The sequence below is a fragment of the Triturus cristatus genome, chromosome 1_2, assembly GCF_964204655.1.
Source record: "Triturus cristatus chromosome 1_2, aTriCri1.1, whole genome shotgun sequence".
Lineage (NCBI taxonomy): Eukaryota > Metazoa > Chordata > Amphibia > Caudata > Salamandridae > Triturus > Triturus cristatus.
In genome coordinates, this window is record NC_140580.1 from 591,621,462 (window position 1) to 591,642,597 (window position 21,136).

The 21,136-nt window shown below is 44.4% G+C and overlaps 1 protein-coding gene across 1 annotated transcript in view; it reads right to left on the minus strand.

The window, feature by feature from the left end:
* Positions 1 to 21,136, minus strand: part of CFAP43 (cilia and flagella associated protein 43) — a 638,428-nt gene that overhangs the window by 489,216 nt on the left and 128,076 nt on the right. The window contains exons 8-10 of the mRNA XM_085607024.1: positions 8,040 to 8,171; positions 5,588 to 5,704; positions 2,157 to 2,237 (exon numbers count right to left, since the gene is read on the minus strand). Of these exons, the coding sequence (XP_085463150.1) occupies positions 2,157 to 2,237; positions 5,588 to 5,704; positions 8,040 to 8,171 (330 nt within the window). The remainder of the gene's footprint in view (positions 1 to 2,156; positions 2,238 to 5,587; positions 5,705 to 8,039; positions 8,172 to 21,136) is intronic.

Below are 21,136 nucleotides of genomic sequence, written 5' to 3' on the forward strand. Positions count from 1 at the left end.
GAGTAGTGTAAATAGGCCTTGAGCATTCTACCAGATACCGTTTACAATGCAGTTATCATACTTTTAAAACCTCATAAAGTCACTTTAAACCACCCAATGTCTTGCAATGCTATAAACAATCTATCTACTCCACACTCGCATATTATTGACCCATCACTATCAGTCAATTTTAAGACATACGCTTCATTAAAAAAAACGACCATAAGTGACACATACAGGCCACACTACTTAGTGCTGCACAAACATCATCCTACACTCTCACCACACACCAAACTTTATCAATTACAACATTCCCAATAAAACCTATTTCTATAACCAGCACTGTCAACGCACTGTGCACCATACAATCTAATCAGTTCTCAGACCATCAAACCTCTTTCCCTCTCATCTACTCTTTTCCTTTATCTGACATTTCTCTTCAATTATTCACTCCTCTTTGGCATACAACCTGTATTTTCAAACACACCTTCCCCTACCTCTCATATAAAAACATCTTCTACAGATCCCTTTTCTGCCTTTAACTAATGCCCACTATCTCAACTTCTGATTTTGCCCCAAGTTAGTGGGAAAAAATCACCTCAGACTCTGCCTTGCCTCAAACAATCAACTTAGCCTCCTCCGAACGGGTTACCAGACCCTCAACTCCACTGACACAGAACTCTCACACATATCTAAATTCATCACCAGTGCTCATCCCAATCCTATTGTCCCATCTTCATATTATTGGACCAATCTGAAACCTTTAACACTGCTGAGCACTGTGATCTCTTCTCTAGACTCACTATTGCACAACAGGCCTAGCAATCAAACTTCCCACCTCCTGCCTCTCCAGCCACCCTGTCAGTTGTGAGGGACTCAAATACAGAAATACCAACTCCACCTCCAGTGGGGGTTCCAGAAGAATCTGTCCTTTATGCTTTCCTTTGCTTACCCTACCCCACCACCCTCGTGATATTATCCCTACTTTTCGATTCTACTATCACATTTATGGTGATAATAACGAAATAATTTTCTTCTGCCCCACTTTTACACCTCACCTCATCTCAGTCTGCCTCACATCCATCTGACATTGGTGGCGCTTCAGCCACTCATACTGAACTCCAATGAAACCGAGGTCATATAAATTCCCTCCTCGTAAGCACCTGTCTCTCTTATTGAAATTCGCTCCTTCATCCAGGAAACCTTGGGGTTCTCTTCATCCCATCTGTGAAAATGGAAGTTTTTACATCCATCAAAGCTACCACAACATGGTTTCAATCCCCAAATATATGCAATTTTTATACTCACACATACCATTAAACACATACCATCTCCTCCACTAATCATTTGCACCACTGCCTAAGTTCCTAAAGTTTGCTACCAGAAATGACTTCAATTCACCCAGGTACATTCTCACTGTAGCATACCGCCAACAAGTCTGCAGGCTAACCACCAGGAATAGGGCCATATACACAATACTGACACATATTAAATGCAGCAGATCGTCAGGCTTCAAATGACCTCTCCAGCACCTTACATCATTACACACTAACCTGGAACAGAAGATCCATCCATCATATCCTCCTAGCCAAGGCCAAGTCACCTTGTGCTGCCTCTAAGCGCTGGTCATTCTACACGCTAGGTCGCTACACTCAATCTTGCTATCACCAGTTGTGCAAGCCCATCTCTCCCAGGGTTCAAAATAGCATTGAAACGACACCTAATGCCACTCAAAAGATGACTGCACCTTTGTGTTGCAAATATGTTCATTTTACGTCTTTGGTTTACTAAATAGAGAACTTCAATTGCCTTACACATGCTGTTTTTCACCAAGCATTGTCTAACTATCAACACAATTAATCCACACCACAAATGTTATTTATCCAAAGTATGTTAACCACCTTAACCTCACTGACCTATGTACTGTTATTGTTGCTATGCTATACCTTTTTGTTTGAAAGGCTACTGACCCTAAGTACATACATAAAATAAATAAAACCTATGGGTAACACGAGCCAGTGACTGGCAAACCCTTTAGGTAAGCTCAAGACCTTATACTTAACTCAATGTTTTGAAAATTTAAATATTTTAAATCCATGCTTGGATACATTTCGAAAATTGTCAGCAATAAGGAAAAGCAATATATAAAAATGAGCATAAAACATTCTATTAATTACCTGTGTATTAAGATGAAGCGTGCTGATATTGGTGCCATCTACTACAGACCACACCTGTAAAATTCCAGATGAACCTACAGTCTTTTACAAAAAAAGATTAGAAGATGTTACTGGCTTTGAATATTAGAATTCTTAAACGTTTAATTTAAAAAACAACCCCAATATCCATCTGGGTCCCAGAAATCTTTAAACGCCCAACACTGCAAGCAAACTTTTCTGCCAGTAAGCACGTTCATGTGCAGCTTTTCATGCATCTAAAAGTTGAAAGATACAGCAAGATAAAGGCCTTTTTACTAAACCAAAAAACCCAAACAATGGCCTGAAATGGTCTAAGGAACTAAAAAACGGGGAACGTTAGGTTTGCTGCCTATCACTGATCTGAAAAAGGATAAATGTACCTTTACAATAACTCGGTTAGAACTAAATTAAATTTAGGTTCACCCCTGTACCCAACCTCTGAGATAAACTTTCACCTGGTGGCAGAATTGGAAATTGCTTTTTAAAGAGTTAAATCAAAGGCTTTGTGCAAGGCTATTCATACACTCATTTGCCTCATGCTACAGGCTTTCAATGTAATTATGTATCTGAAGGTAAGGTGAACAGGAGAGAACGTGTTTTAAAGACACTAACCATTTTAATAGGGTGCGTCTACATAACTTTTTCAGAGATCCCGGTCAAAAGTTCCAATTCATTTCCTTTCTCCCTATAACAGGGGCTGGTCTTATCTTGTTACTTTACTCCTTAGTGTTGTCCACTCAGGATGCAGCTTATTCCTTTATTAAAGGAAGTTTCCAGACAAAGCTTTCCTCCTCAAGACAGGATGAAGGCAGAGATGGGTAGCAAAAGCCCCACTAGCAAACAACTCTGTTTCATGGGTTTATAAATAATGTGCAATGTTAGCCCGTCCACAAATGATGCTCTCTTCCGTAGACACAGGTGATATCCATACAGAGCGCAAGGTATAGTGGGTTGCGCTTGCCATGCACACAGACGCTGTAAAGGAAGCCAGCAATAGCTTTCAGTGCTAACCACGTTCCCAGATAACCTCAATGACACTCCGTTCCATCGGCACGAGGTCGAGGCAACGATGCACCGTGCTGGCCACAATCTTATCCAGCAGGAAGTGCACTAGGTTTTCATCGTAAACAAAGCGCCAGAGGTAGAGCTGCAGGTAGGAACAATCCACCTGGATCTGCTGAAGCACGTAGCACCCAAACGTCCACAGGCGCACACACTCTAAGAAGGTCTTCTAGCTGATCTCAATGATGCCAGTGAGGACAGAAACCTTGTTCAACTCCACTGGGTTGAAAATGTCAATGCGCTCAGAAAACAGCTTCTGGATGTTGCTCAGGAGGTTGGTGTCCATGGGGGGCACTGGGAGTGTAGCTTGGGGCATAGCGGGTCTGAAGACGAGAGCTGCTGTAGACCGAAAATGTCTTCTTACTGGAGTCGCTGCTGTGTGCCTTACGCAAACCTTCCTCATATAGAAGCCCAACCTGCACATCAATGAAAGTGGTATCTTCCACCACCCGCTTCATGACTGCCCGGACTTTACGAGGTTCGATAGTGTTCACCCAGTCCCGGGTCTCCACACTATTGCACAGCATCTGAGAGATGATCAATCCCTGCACCTTCATTTTGTTAGAGAAGCTATGCTGCAACATCCACTCCATTGCCACCATTCTTTCCAGTGTGTTCTTTAGAAAGTTGAAACTCATTATTTCTGGTGAGGGTTAAGAAAGCCTGACATCACAAGAATTATTGTAATATTTCATTGTTACGCCATCAGAATCTTTGTACTTTTAGGCAATTTGGGATATTAAAAGCACCACTTTGTATCGATTTTTTTTTTTAAAAGATACCTTTGTGCTCATAGCTCCCTGATCATTTCTAAAAGTTGACAGATTTGTGGGCTTGTCCCTCAAAATTCGAATCAGTTACTTAAGCCTCACCACTTTCAAAAGATCACCAGCTGCCTCTTTTTGAATACCCATAGCCAAAGTCCATTTCAGAAGAACAAAATATTTAACATGATTTTTAAACTCTTCTGGCCATTAAGTTATAAAAGTTTAAATGGATCAAAGTGATTCAAGGGATATTCAAGTGGTCCTGGTATGTTTATCTCAGAGAGTGTGGAAAATACAGCCAACTTTCCAGGCCACTCACACGGAGGTCCTGAGATGCGAATTACCTACAAACCATCAAAGGCCACATGCATCAACCTTTTTTCCGGCCGCAAACGGGCCGATTTGCAGAATCGGCACGTTTGCGAATGGAAAAAGGCCCTTTCTGATGCATTAACCCATTTGCATTTGCAAATTAGCTAATCGCAATTTTTTGCGATTACCTAAATTGTGAATGCATTTAGGGAATCGCTATTTGCGATTCCCTATAGGCGATGCATCAAGCCTTTCCTAAATGCAAACTGTGCATTTAGGAAATGCTAATTACCATCAACTTGAAGTTGATAGTAATTTGCACATTCGTTGAAAAATACACAAAAGTGCATTTTTCAAAGTGACATGTGGTGCACACACATGCCTTTGGGGCATGTGTGTGTGCCACATGTGCACACTTCCCTTTTTTTGTGGGGGGCATTAGGGGGGCTTAGGCCCCCTGGCACCCTTGGAATGCATTCGCAATTTGCGAATACCAATTTGTAATTGCAATTTGCAAATGCATACCCATTCATTTCTATGGGCCTGTAGGTCCATAGGAATGAATGGAGGCACATTAGCTAATAGCGATTCACAATTACCGAATCACTATTAGCTAATGTTTAGGAATCACAACATGTATGTGATTCCTACATGAATAAGAATTTGCTGTTACCAAATAGCGATTCCTTAAAAATCGCTGTTTGGTAATCGCAAACCCTACTTTTCATGCATGTGGCAGCAAGTCACTAGAAACATATGAGCCTCAACAGAATTCCATCTGAGGAAATATGCACTTTCCATAGTCCATAAAGTCTGGGAATGCCTTACATTCCATTGGAAGGGGCATTGTAAAATATCCTTCAATCATAGCAAGTTGGCATTCTTTGGTTAGGATGTCCCTCTGGGCAGGCACTTTCTCCTGGTGATCTCCCTGCCCGTCTCAAATGTATCACTAGCATGGAGTATGCTTTTTATCTAATACCCTGCCATTTTAAATCTTATCTTTGGATGCCCCAGCACTATGTGGGTAACAGCCCACCTATCTGTCCACTGGCGTCTACAGGCACACACTAACAGGGATTGTAACTCAGGATGCATGGGAACAACACTACGTGAGACCATTTTGGTTCACAATGCTGCTGTCTCGCAAGAGAGTTATTCCAGTGATTCTTGGCCCGGGGTTCCCGTTTGGTACTGCACTGCTTGCGCAACAATAGGATTCAGTAATAAAAATAAGTACAGGCATGATGTATAACGTCCAAATGTTCTTACCACACAATAATTGTCTCCAGGAATCAGAAAGTCAGCCGAGAGCACATCGCTGTGATATTCACTCAGGATCTGGGAGACATTCTGAGGGTCCATAAGGTCATACAAATAGAGTGAGCCCTGAAAATGGAGATTAGAATGAATCATGGAATCTCACAGTGTTATCACTGAAGAGAGCACGAGAGGAAGGAAATGGAAATCGACCCACTTTGTGAACCACTTTAAATGAGACTTCCAAAAAACGTCCTTGAACTTAGGAGAAACTCCTGATTGTCACGGATGGCCCAGAAATGCAGCCCAAATCGAACAGAAAGAGACTCAAAGCACTCAGATCTTACTGGCAGGTGGGTATAATATCACAAATCAAGAAAAACAAGCATTGCTAAAGACACTCGGTCTGGCTTTAAGTTACCAATACATGCAAATGCAGACAAGCACCAATGTGCACAGACATTTTGTGCAGGGTCAGTGTGTAGCATGCCCCACTTTGTGCCTCTTATGTCTGTGCTCTCTGTTTTGTTCACCAAACGTGCGGTGCTGCATGGCACAGATGATGTCAGATGAGGGATAGAAAACAACATCAGCACCGAAGGGCGGTTGCGCCACTTACTTCACAGCTATATGAAGGAAGCTATGCAATTAATGCACAACACTGTGTGAAGGTGGTTACTGGACACCATGCACAATCCTGTTTGAAGGATTTCTTCAGAGTATGTAGGCGGGCCTGTGTGATGGAGGCCGCATGAGTGTCTGGACCAGGTGTAGGGGAGGGCTCTAAAGTTTATATAAACCCTGTCTTATGGTACCCAACTGAACTGTCCACAGCCCTGTATGCTGGAGGTCGCTTGAGCTTGTACACCGCCCTGTCTGAAGGAGATTATGCAACTGTCTACACAAGCCTCAGGGAAGGAGAGGACTGGAATTTGTACACAACCATGCATGCCCGATTAATATGTATATTCAGTGCTAGATTCCAACATTTTGATCTGTGTGGTTCTCCCTAGCATGAACAATAACTCTGGGTGCTTTGGAGCACAACAGAGAAAACTCCTTTATAACGGCATGCCCTTGAAAACATTATACATTCACACTGGCATGGCATTATGCATGATTGTAATGATACGGCATCAAACACTTCAAGAATAATATCTTTATTCAAAAGGACAAGGAAAGGCTGAAACACTCTTGAAGAGAACAAGATGGGGGAATGGGATAACCAGATTCGGTTCTACATTAAAGTAAAGCAACTGAATGCATGTGGGCTGATGGTGCCACTGTGTGAAAAGATAGTAACTAAAAAAATACCACAAGAGTGTCCTTATTGCTAGGCAAGGGACGGGGGCGATAAAATGGAAAGGTAAATTTGCCTGTGGCTTTGAAATTCTTTGCCCTGGACATGGTAATGCTGGCACAAGCATGTTTATAGGCAAATGCATTTTAGTAGTTAGTAATCTGGGACATAGAGGTTTGGTTGCAAAAACACTTAGGTGCAAATATGAGATTTGGAAGTCCTAAGAATCAAGACAGTGATTTATTAGGATCATTGGCAATAACAAAGGAACGGTAGTCTCTCAAAACCGTTCTTAAAGAGCTGAAGGAAGTGGCTTTGGGTGGGTCGTTTAGAGTTCCAGATGAGAGGTAGAACCCGCGATGGGTAGTAAGTGATAGCGTTTTTTTTGCTAAGTTGGGAGTTTACATGCAGAGTGATTACTTTTTATGAAGACTGCGCAGGCTGTCCAAGAGCAATAGTTTTGAGACAGCCCTGCGTTGGAAGTTATACATTCAATTTTCAAAATGTCTCTAGTTTCAAGGAGAAGCCATTTGGACTGCCTGCTTCTATTCAGATTTACTGAATGGGAGTCAATTAGAATGGGTTGGGCAATTGCACCTTCCTGTACCAAACAGAGCTCCAGAAAGGTGTGGGTTGTTTCCGATATTAGGGGAGTAGAGCGGTCAACAGTATGAAGCAGCGGGGCACTGTGAATTCCAGTATGTCCCACTGCATGTCTCAAACTACTATTTGCCTGTTGCTATTTTAATTTCTGTACATGTAAGTCCTGGAAATATCTCATCCATACAGCGATCTGCCACGGTGGATAGGAAAATTAGGGTATGAGCCATCGGTACATAGAAGACTGTGCTCCGAGAAGCACAGCATAGACCTTCCCTACTGGTCACGTAACTATTTCATAGTCTTTTTGTAAGAAACCAGTATTATCTAGTAGGAATCATTAGAATGATTGGGAAAAAAACTTTTGGCAGAGCCCCCCCCCCCATCTTACCCTGGAGAAGGGGGATTTTGTTACAGTTGTGATAACTAAATACAATTCTAGTCTGGAAAGCATTTTGCTTCTTTATAAAGGTGAATGAGTGTGTTTCCTCCACGCTAAAACTCACAATAGTCAACATAAATGATATCATAGTTGTGATTTATGAAAAGAAAATATTACACTACCTTGTCCGTTGCTACTGACAAACATCTGTGATCAGGAGAAAAAGCAATGTTTTCAATTTCGCTTCCAGCATTCCAGCATTCATCAACTTTGAAATCATTTCCTTTCAAGTGAAAGCAGCGTAAAATGCCATCCTACAAAAGAAAAAATAATATTTAAAATATACATTTACTCTAATCAGTCCCTACAAGTTTTAGTTACAATTTCAGTCACCACGAGTGTTAGCACCTCCTACAAAATAAGTTCTCTCTGTTTCTGCAAGAGTAACATTGATCAAAGTCCATCTTTTTGGTGTCAATTAGTTCTTTCATTGTAGCTGGAAAGAGACGCCTTTGTCCTGTTCGGATTAAAACAATTACCTCTTGCTTTCTCTTTATGTATAAATCAAATGTTCAGCTCTCCTAACAATAGCCCTACAACAAGAGAACAGACAACCAGGGTCTTAGACAGCTGGGCGCAAGATGACCGGCCCTAACTTAGAGTTAAAGAGATCTGGTTCATTTTTAGATCTCGGCTGGACAGCACATGCGCGGTCTCTAAGAGACATGCTATATAAACTTTGTGGGCTTCAGTCCACCTATAGGCTACCCATTTGCTGTCTCCATCATCGCTCTCAGATTCTTATTCCCCATTAGACCATAGCATGCATTTGTCACGCCTTTTCCTGTGTTTAGCCCTCCCCGAGAGATTGGACCAATTACGCTATCCCTTAAATGCTTCAATTTTAGGATCTGTTTCAGGAACTACCTTTTTATTGTTAAAGAGCACTTAACACGAGTGCTTGTGTTTTCACTCGCTGCTCCAAGCTCAACTGTAAACAGGGCTGTTCCTATCTCGTCATTTGCTGTGCATTCAAAGACCGAGGTCAAATGCCAGACGCTGTGTTCTGAGGGCACCTGTTTAGCTATTTTACACATGATTGGTGAACTTCAACACTCAGATCCAGCATCGGTATGACAAATTCTTGTAACTATCCTTGCCCAGGATTGACTTTCAAAACACGTGGCTAAATCACACTTCTATCACTTCAATTTAACCCGTTTACCGTGGCGGAAATTCCGCCGCGGTGCGGGCGTTCTAAAGGGTGGGCGTGGCTGTGTCGGCCAACGGTCGTGCGCAGCACCTGGAAGGTAGTAAGGGTGTTCGGAGTAGCTTGGAGTCTCCTATGAGCAAGACACAAGTATTTTTATAATACACTTAAAATCCTAAGGAAAGAGGAGGTTTTTTTTCTGGTAGCGGTCTGATCTGGCACACTGCCATTTTTTTTTGTTAGTGTACTAATGTGGGATGGAAATTCAACTTCTTGTTAATGTTAATGTTAATGTTATGGGGTGCTTATAAAGCGCAAACAATCATCCCAGATGGGATATCACGGCGCTATAGTTGCGGAATAAAGTGCGTAGGTAATGCGAGGAAGTGCAAAATGATTACGTTTTTAGTCGGGTTTGGGAAAGAGAAACGTTTTTAGCTGTTTCCTGAAGGATAGGTAATCGGTTATTAGTCTGAGGTGCACTGGCAGATTGTTCCAGCTGTTAGCCGCCAGGTGGGAGAAGGCTCGCCCTCCCATCTTTGTGGTTTTAACGCGTGTGGTTCTGGCTCTAGCAGTGGATTGAGAACGTAGATTTCTGGATGGAAAATAGAGTGTGACTTTGTTTTTTAGGATGCACGGGCCTGTATTATGTAGTATTTTATATGTTATGCAAAGTAGCTTAAATATGGCTCTTTGTCTAATCGGCAGCCAATGCAAATCTCTCATGCAGCTCTTGGCTGAGTCATATTTTCTTTTGTTACATATTGCCTTAGCTGCGGCATTTTGTACAGTTTGTAATTTAGAGAAAAGATAGTCATTCATTCCTACAAACAGAGAGTTTCCGTAGTCCAACCTACTCATTAGTAGAGATTGGGCCAGAATCTTTCTGCAGTCCAATGGTATCCATGGAAAGACTCTCCTCAGCATTTTTAATAGTGCAAAGCCTTTACCACATATTGTTCATTCTTGTCTAGAATGAAACCCAGCAATATTGAGCATGCTTCAATATCCAGGTTGTTCAGCACGTCAATTATACCAAGGCAGTCTTTTATTGAAATGTTACACTTTAGAAGGGCATTAAGAGAAAATCAGTTTTAAAAATAGCTAACTTGTGATGGTGATGGGTCAATGTTTCTCAGAGTATCAGCAAGGAGTAAAATGTTTTGTATCAAAATGTGGTAATGGCTCTGAAGAGCAATATGTTGTAGTATTCTGGTACTGGCGAACGCGCTGATGTGAGGGTAGTGCCCATGGTATGACAAATCAGCAAACGTTTCCTGCAGCTCAAGGTACACATAGATTAACATCTGTGGTAATATCAAACTACAGCACCAGAAGGAAAAGAAATAGCCTTTAAAATTGTCTTGGTTGTATGTGTATGGTCATAGATATTGAGAATACAGAGATTGTTGGCTTACAGGTGAACTTCACATATAACGAATCAAGATAAGAGAAGAAAATGGGAGGGGGTTATGGACTGGCGTGTGGGTGCAGAAAAAACAATATACAAAGGTCGTGGCTGTCCCCATAATTTTGAAAAAGCCAGAGGTCATTGGAGACATCATCATGGGTATGACAACTTGTGATTTGCAAGTACTTCTGTCACTTCTCACTGTAATGGTAAAATTACTGTAAGACCTAGGAATGCTACACAATGTGTGGTTTGTCCTGCTGAATGCATTTCATATTTGTAATCGAACAAAAAAACTGTTATTAGAATTATATAACTTAGATGAACGGTTAATGTCTGTCTCTGAAAAGTTACCTACCGTCACAAAATTAATAAAAAGAGTTTTTTTAAACAAAGAAAATGCACTACCCCAGTGGACTCCACCTGGTAGCTCAGGGGCTACTGGTAGCAGGGCAGTATCCTAGAAGTAGCTGCCTGAAGTACAGCTCAGCACAGTACGTATTTCAATGGGTCTAGCAATATTGATAACGGTTATCATTACCCATGTGCCAGGGGTAAATTGCTGCTGTGACTGATATTTCATTAGTCATGTTGTGACATTATATATTGAGAAAACGTTTCCTGGCATTGCTTTTAGTAACTCCATCTTAAATGTTGTAGTGCTTGGTGTTCTACTACAATATAGAGTTTTAAACGTTGACCTGCCAAAATATTGTATGCAGAGTGTCAACTACAACAATTATCATGAAGGTAAAATGATATATAGGAAGTACAGTTCATGTACATTCTTACCTCCAAATTTATTTAGCTTGATGAACACATTATCCCCAGGAAAACTGAACAGCGATACCCCAAGAACGACTGAATGTAATTACATCAAATTTTACAGAAATCTTGATCTATACCCAGAAACTGTGTTTTTTAAAATTTGATGTAAACCCGTGCAGTGGTTTTTGAGAGATTAAGGGTCAAAATGTATGTAGATGTAGAAACCCGGAGGATCCGCGGATCCTACAGATCTAAAAATAAGAGCTGATTTGCTACCACCTCATTAATAAAATGTAGCAGGCAGCCATTTTAGGACTCAAGGACTCGGTCTCCTGTCCTCAAAAAATATTCTAAAAAATATAGAGGTCAGAGTAGGGATACCATGAACCCCTAGGCCTGGTATGGATGTTCCAGAGTGACCGCCCTGGGGGCAACAGTGTAATTTTGTTTTACCAGTACCATGGATTTGTTGTACCATAAGAAAACAAAGGGGCAGGTTTTTTTTAATTTAAAGTGGGCCAGGACCTGAGTGGGGGAGGGAGGGATGGTTGTTGCAGTCAGGACTGGACTAGGATCAGTTGGTTAAGGGATGTACCCCACTGACAGCTTAGATGGGGAGTTTAGATTGGGTAAAGGATTATAGCTAGTGTTCAAGGGACAAGAAATATTAGAAAAAATATTTTGCTACACAGCTGCAATCCACGGAGGTTTACCAGTGGTCAAACAGAATGATTGTTAAGTCGACTTCAAAGAACCCTCTATTTGGACGATGATCTAGTACATACTGGGGTGTTGGTCTAGCATATACACCTTCCACAATGAATTAGATTTTTAGGGTCCAATTCACGACGGTAAATATACATGTTAATACTAATCACATGTACATTTACTACTACAGCTAGATGTAACCCACACTGTTTTGCTATTCACCATTTCTGAGTGTAGATTCACATCTAGGTTAAACTGACATGTCTCCACCTTGCAAAGTCAGGGAGTGGAGCCTCCAACAATAGGATTTACAAGTCTAAAGTCACTACCAGTTTAACTGCACACATAAGTGGAGATCTCTGACACAGTGCAAAGTATAATGAAATTATTCACATTTGTTATTTGAAGAAATTACAAAAACATATTTTAATATATGATATAAAAATAAATTTATTAAAACTATTTATTAAGAGATAACTTATGAAAAAGCACATTAACATGCAAAATTAAAAACATATTAAATAATGAAATAAAAAAAGGTTATAAATTTATAAATCATTTTTAAATAATGAAAAAAGAATCCCACCACACTAACATTTGTATTTACTATGCAGTAAATTTGATTGGTGTATCCGCCGACGCTGACCTTCAGGGACCATTTTCATTGGGGGAACACGACTGGTAGGTGTAGCAGTGTGCGACCAATTGGGTTTAACTTTATATTCAGGCTCTTTTGAGCCGGTGGAGTCGACGGACTTTGGTTACGCACCTGCGCGCTACGAGAGGTACTAGACCTGATAACGATTTTAGCAGCTTACACAGCAACCCCACACTCATTTTCCTGCTCCCTGCTGACGAGAGGCAACTACCTCGAAACACGTGTCCAGGGATGGCACACGCCACGCATACTTGCATTCACACTCGAGCATAGGTGTATCCGCCGACGCTGACCTTCAGGGACCATTTTCATTGGGGGAACACGACTGGTAGGTGTAGCAGTGTGCGACCAATTGGGTTTAACTTTATATTCTGGCTCTTTTGAGCCGGTGGAGTCGACGGACTTTGGTTACGCACCTGCGCGCTACGAGAGGTACTAGACCTGATAACGATTTTAGCAGCTTACACAGCAACCCCACACTCATTTTCCTGCTCCCTGCTGACGAGAGGCAACTACCTCGAAACACGTGTCCAGGGATGGCACACGCCACGCATACTTGCATTCACACTCGAGCATAGGTGTATCCGCCGACGCTGACCTTCAGGGACCATTTTCATTGGGGGAACACGACTGGTAGGTGTAGCAGTGTGCGACCAATTGGGTTTAACTTTATATTCAGGCTCTTTTGAGCCGGTGGAGTCGACGGACTTTGGTTACGCACCTGCGCGCTACGAGAGGTACTAGACCTGATAACGATTTTAGCAGCTTACACAGCAACCCCACACTCATTTTCCTGCTCCCTGCTGACGAGAGGCAACTACCTCGAAACACGTGTCCAGGGATGGCACACGCCACGCATACTTGCATTCACACTCGAGCATAGGTGTATCCGCCGACGCTGACCTTCAGGGACCATTTTCATTGGGGGAACACGACTGGTAGGTGTAGCAGTGTGCGACCAATTGGGTTTAACTTTATATTCAGGCTCTTTTGAGCCGGTGGAGTCGACGGACTTTGGTTACGCACCTGCGCGCTACGAGAGGTACTAGACCTGATAACGATTTTAGCAGCTTACACAGCAACCCCACACTCATTTTCCTGCTCCCTGCTGACGAGAGGCAACTACCTCGAAACACGTGTCCAGGGATGGCACACGCCACGCATACTTGCATTCACACACGAGCATAGGTGTATCCGCCGACGCTGACCTTCAGGGACCATTTTCATTGGGGGAACACGACTGGTAGGTGTAGCAGTGTGCGAGCAATTGGGTTTAACTTTATATTCAGGCTCTTTTGAGCCGGTGGAGTCGACGGACTTTGGTTACGCACCTGCGCGCTACGAGAGGTACTAGACCTGATAACGATTTTAGCAGCTTACACAGCAACCCCACACTCATTTTCCTGCTCCCTGCTGACGAGAGGCAACTACCTCGAAACACGTGTCCAGGGATGGCACACGCCACGCATACTTGCATTCACACTCGAGCATAGGTGTATCCGCCGACGCTGACCTTCAGGGACCATTTTCATTGGGGGAACACGACTGGTAGGTGTAGCAGTGTGCGACCAATTGGGTTTAACTTTATATTCAGGCTCTTTTGAGCCGGTGGAGTCGACGGACTTTGGTTACGCACCTGCGCGCTACGAGAGGTACTAGACCTGATAACGATTTTAGCAGCTTACACAGCAACCCCACACTCATTTTCCTGCTCCCTGCTGACGAGAGGCAACTACCTCGAAACACGTGTCCAGGGATGGCACACGCCACGCATACTTGCATTCACACTCGAGCATAGGTGTATCCGCCGACGCTGACCTTCAGGGACCATTTTCATTGGGGGAACACGACTGGTAGGTGTAGCAGTGTGCGACCAATTGGGTTTAACTTTATATTCAGGCTCTTTTGAGCCGGTGGAGTCGACGGACTTTGGTTACGCACCTGCGCGCTACGAGAGGTACTAGACCTGATAACGATTTTAGCAGCTTACACAGCAACCCCACACTCATTTTCCTGCTCCCTGCTGACGAGAGGCAACTACCTCGAAACACGTGTCCAGGGATGGCACACGCCACGCATACTTGCATTCACACTCGAGCATAGGTGTATCCGCCGACGCTGACCTTCAGGGACCATTTTCATTGGGGGAACACGACTGGTAGGTGTAGCAGTGTGCGACCAATTGGGTTTAACTTTATATTCAGGCTCTTTTGAGCCGGTGGAGTCGACGGACTTTGGTTACGCACCTGCGCGCTACGAGAGGTACTAGACCTGATAACGATTTTAGCAGCTTACACAGCAACCCCACACTCATTTTCCTGCTCCCTGCTGACGAGAGGCAACTACCTCGAAACACGTGTCCAGGGATGGCACACGCCACGCATACTTGCATTCACACTCGAGCATAGGTGTATCCGCCGACGCTGACCTTCAGGGACCATTTTCATTGGGGGAACACGACTGGTAGGTGTAGCAGTGTGCGACCAATTGGGTTTAACTTTATATTCAGGCTCTTTTGAGCCGGTGGAGTCGACGGACTTTGGTTACGCACCTGCGCGCTACGAGAGGTACTAGACCTGATAACGATTTTAGCAGCTTACACAGCAACCCCACACTCATTTTCCTGCTCCCTGCTGACGAGAGGCAACTACCTCGAAACACGTGTCCAGGGATGGCACACGCCACGCATACTTGCATTCACACTCGAGCATAGGTGTATCCGCCGACGCTGACCTTCAGGGACCATTTTCATTGGGGGAACACGACTGGTAGGTGTATCAGTGTGCGACCAATTGGGTTTAACTTTATATTCAGGCTCTTTTGAGCCGGTGGAGTCGACGGACTTTGGTTACGCACCTGCGCGCTACGAGAGGTACTAGACCTGATAACGATTTTAGCAGCTTACACAGCAACCCCACACTCATTTTCCTGCTCCCTGCTGACGAGAGGCAACTACCTCGAAACACGTGTCCAGGGATGGCACACGCCACGCATACTTGCATTCACACTCGAGCATAGGTGTATCCGCCGACGCTGACCTTCAGGGACCATTTTCATTGGGGGAACACGACTGGTAGGTGTAGCAGTGTGCGACCAATTGGGTTTAACTTTATATTCAGGCTCTTTTGAGCCGGTGGAGTCGACGGACTTTGGTTACGCACCTGCGCGCTACGAGAGGTACTAGACCTGATAACGATTTTAGCAGCTTACACAGCAACCCCACACTCATTTTCCTGCTCCCTGCTGACGAGAGGCAACTACCTCGAAACACGTGTCCAGGGATGGCACACGCCACGCATACTTGCATTCACACTCGAGCATAGGTGTATCCGCCGACGCTGACCTTCAGGGACCATTTTCATTGGGGGAACACGACTGGTAGGTGTAGCAGTGTGCGACCAATTGGGTTTAACTTTATATTCAGGCTCTTTTGAGCCGGTGGAGTCGACGGACTTTGGTTACGCACCTGCGCGCTACGAGAGGTACTAGACCTGATAACGATTTTAGCAGCTTACACAGCAACCCCACACTCATTTTCCTGCTCCCTGCTGACGAGAGGCAACTACCTCGAAACACGTGTCCAGGGATGGCACACGCCACGCATACTTGCATTCACACTCGAGCATAGGTGTATCCGCCGACGCTGACCTTCAGGGACCATTTTCATTGGGGGAACACGACTGGTAGGTGTAGCAGTGTGCGACCAATTGGGTTTAACTTTATATTCAGGCTCTTTTGAGCCGGTGGAGTCGACGGACTTTGGTTACGCACCTGCGCGCTACGAGAGGTACTAGACCTGATAACGATTTTAGCAGCTTACACAGCAACCCCACACTCATTTTCCTGCTCCCTGCTGACGAGAGGCAACTACCTCGAAACACGTGTCCAGGGATGGCACACGCCACGCATACTTGCATTCACACTCGAGCATAGGTGTATCCGCCGACGCTGACCTTCAGGGACCATTTTCATTGGGGGAACACGACTGGTAGGTGTAGCAGTGTGCGACCAATTGGGTTTAACTTTATATTCAGGCTCTTTTGAGCCGGTGGAGTCGACGGACTTTGGTTACGCACCTGCGCGCTACGAGAGGTACTAGACCTGATAACGATTTTAGCAGCTTACACAGCAACCCCACACTCATTTTCCTGCTCCCTGCTGACGAGAGGCAACTACCTCGAAACACGTGTCCAGGGATGGCACACGCCACGCATACTTGCATTCACACTCGAGCATAGGTGTATCCGCCGACGCTGACCTTCAGGGACCATTTTCATTGGGGGAACACGACTGGTAGGTGTAGCAGTGTGCGACCAATTGGGTTTAACTTTATATTCAGGCTCTTTTGAGCCGGTGGAGTCGACGGACTTTGGTTACGCACCTGCGCGCTACGAGAGGTACTAGACCTGATAACGATTTTAGCAGCTTACACAGCAACCCCACACTCATTTTCCTGCTCCCTGCTGACGAGAGGCAACTACCTCGAAACACGTGTCCAGGGATGGCACACGCCACGCATACTTGCATTCACACTCGAGCATAGGTGTATCCGCCGACGCTGACCTTCAGGGACCATTTTCATTGGGGGAACACGACTGGTAGGTGTAGCAGTGTGCGACCAATTGGGTTTAACTTTATATTCAGGCTCTTTTGAGCCGGTGGAGTCGACGGACTTTGGTTACGCACCTGCACGCTACGAGAGGTACTAGACCTGATAACGATTTTAGCAGCTTACACAGCAACCCCACACTCATTTTCCTGCTCCCTGCTGACGAGAGGCAACTACCTCGAAACACGTGTCCAGGGATGGCACACGCCACGCATACTTGCATTCACACTCGAGCATAGGTGTATCCGCCGACGCTGACCTTCAGGGACCATTTTCATTGGGGGAACACGACTGGTAGGTGTAGCAGTGTGCGACCAATTGGGTTTAACTTTATATTCAGGCTCTTTTGAGCCGGTGGAGTCGACGGACTTTGGTTACGCACCTGCGCGCTACGAGAGGTACTAGACCTGATAACGATTTTAGCAGCTTACACAGCAACCCCACACTCATTTTCCTGCTCCCTGCTGACGAGAGGCAACTACCTCGAAACACGTGTCCAGGGATGGCACACGCCACGCATACTTGCATTCACACTCGAGCATAGGTGTATCCGCCGACGCTGACCTTCAGGGACCATTTTCATTGGGGGAACACGACTGGTAGGTGTAGCAGTGTGCGACCAATTGGGTTTAAGTGGAGATCTCTGACACAGTGCAAAGTATAATGAAATTATTCACATTTATTATTTGAAGAAATTACAAAAACATATTTTAATATATGATATAAAAATAAATTTATTAAAACTATTTATTAAGAGATAACTTATGAAAAAGCACATTAACATGCAAAATTAAAAACATTAAATAATGAAATAAAAAAAGGTTATAAATTTATAAATCATTTTTAAATAATGAAAAAAGAATCCCACCACACTAACATTTGTATTTACTATGCAGTAAATTTGATTGAAAGTTATGTGAGGAGTTAATTGAAATTATTTTCTATTTTTTTGTAAAAGTTTAAAAGTTCCTTTTCGTTTACTTATGTTTTTTAAATTTAAAACACACACACACACTCAATTTAAATGTTGAAGTACTTTAATTAATTTAACATCTGGTGTGTTACTTTATTTCCCTGTCCCCACTGTTTTAATAGGGCTGTTAAGCACTACCTGTAAGGTAAGTGGCAGCGTGTGATGCTTAGTTTGCTAGAAAGCTGGGCTGGAGTCAATTCAAGCCTGTGTTGACACTTTAGGGCTGTAGTAACTTTAGACATGTAGTTCGTGAATAGCAATGGACGTATTCTTTTTTGCATATGGGTATGTCTTTCCTTAAACCAGGGTTCTCCAACGAGTAGCTCAGAAGCTATGGGTGTCGCCAGCAACCTCAAAGTTTCATTCAGAGGTGCCGTCAAGCCCAGTATCTCTTTCAGAGAATCTGTGCTGTTATAGAAGGCAGCAATGCTCATTTTAACACCATAAAAATGACAGTAGGCATGGGCGGAGCTCACGAAGTTTCTGTCTGAGGAATCCTGTGAAGTTACTGAAAAACTCAGCGGTATTCTGCACAGTTCCGCGAGCGGGTGGAGTAACATGCGATGTTTGCTGTCAGTGAGTGGATTGATAGTGAGTCCCACTGCAGTTTGCGCAAGAGCAGTTGATAGGTGGTATCAGAGGCACGATATGTGTTGTCGCACATGGCGCCTCCTCCTCACTACTGCTGTGGGTGTCAGTGAGGGAAATTTTAAAAAAGGCGCTTCGCAGTGTTGATGTTTGCACGAGGCGGCCATGAAGATTAAGGGAGGGCTTTGTGCAGCATGGCTGCCGTGGTGCCGTGTACACTCAGCTGTACGTGCAAACTGCAGAGCTATGGGCAAACAAGGAGCTCGGTCAGCGCTAGAAGAGTATTCGTATACCAACTCAGGAGGAGGCGAATTAACAAGTTTAATCCCAAAACAACAAGACATGTGACTCTCAGAGCTAGTAGTGTCCCCTTTTGAATATGTGTCAGAGTAAACTGCCTCATTGCAATGTACATTGCAGACACATCGGTAGGTGATGCCTTAATGCACACTTCCATGGGCTGGAGGTGCAGGGGTACGAGCTCATTCTCCCTCCTAATTCTGGACCAAGTGCACAACACTCCATGGACTATACTTTGCACACATGCGCTTGTGCAAACAAGGCATGTCTGCTTTCACATTTTGTCCATAGTAGGCACATCCCCACACACAGTGCCACAGGAAAACTGTGTGCCATTCCAATTCCTTTTTTCGGCACTGTATATATTTTTCCGCAACTTTTTCACCAATATGTAAGGTGTGTACACATTTCCCATGTAACACACAGGCGTGGCAAAGAAGTTGTAGTTTTCACCCTTTTCTCGTGGTTACACTGGCACGTGCAGTGAGGTGAAGTTGTGGGAAGGACCAAGTATTTCCCTCAACATCGTACAAATCATGGCCAGAACCTTAAACATATAACATGCAAACTCTTAACAGCACCCAGGTAGCCCGACGCCTGCAACTGCCACCTTGATGCAGTAGGATAAGTTTCAGCACCTTCCAGCTCATCTCATTACCAACTTGGTGAAGCAACCACGTGAAACACTGTAGCAACGGCTTCGATCAACGAGCTCCACAGAGCCTTGCACCATCATTGCTAGCCTATCATATGTGTTCCAGCCCAGGGGACCCTTTAGAACATACTTTTAAAGCTACAGCTAATGCGGTGACCCGAGGCATCTCTAACTGCACCGCGGTGATGATGCGAGAAGCACTGGTGTTCCCACGCTCATTGACTAAGCGTCAACTGTGGAGAAGTGTGGCTCAATGATTAGAGCGGCAGACCCTGATGCAGAGATCTAGCCCGGGACCAGGGTTCAATTCCCCGCCTTGGCGGGTCTTGGGCTCAAAAATTCCACGAACCTGATCATTCTCGCCTCGGTGCCATTCCAATCATGGAGTCCCACTCTGCAACTCTGGGCAATAGCTTGCTTAATCTCCACAACGGCCCCCACAACGCTAAGGATGCCTGGCCTCCACCTTGGGGGTGCCCAGGAGTGGACGCCTCACAGGGAAAGCCAGGATGGGTTCCACAGCGGTATTCGTACAAGCGCCTTGAGACCCTTGCGGGTGAGTAGTGCGCTATACAAGTATCAATTTACAAGTATCAATTTTAACTCTCATCCCGCTATTGGTTAAACCAACCATACAGAGGAAAAGACAAGACTGCATGAATCAGACAATAAAAATATCCAAGCGGGGGCCATGTTGGAGTGTAAAAGACTACAGCTCTTCGGTGGGCACTGGTAAGCTCTGCCATGTGGCAGTTGTCGGAGCTTTTGCCAAAGTGCGATCGAGTGGCAAAACTCTACAAACTCCGCCAGCATAGGGGAGTTTACTGCCCACCCCTAAGTGACAGCCAGCCAATCCAATAGCAGGCCATCATGATAGCAGTCAAACACACACTTTGTGGGCCTATAGGGTCTGCCACATCATCATCTGCATCCACTCTCAGTCACAAGGAGATTGGCCATCTTGTAGGCCATGCTCTATCAGTCGTATCATATGAGTGTGAACAATGGACAATGACAGAAGAGTGCTAGCAGTAGCCTGAGCAGTATCCAGTGCTGACCCACTGAAGTATGGGGCTGCACCAGCCAGAGTGATAATGTGTTAGTTGGGTGCTTAATCATCCCAAGAGCTGAGGAGAGCATGGTATGGACCCAGAGACGAGAAAAGTAAGTACCTCATCCGCAATTGTTTATGTGCGTGGTGTCTGTGTGACAATGTGTCCTCCCTAATTAATCGTGTTGCTCCCTGGACAGTATATCTGGGTCAAGGACTACCAAAACTGTATTCTAGCCTCTATCAGAAGGGCTTCACCTCTGACACATTTGTGCCTGTTCATAGCCTGATAGTGAAAACTTGCATAATAATAGTTATCCTTGATTATTTTGCGCATTCTTGATGTAG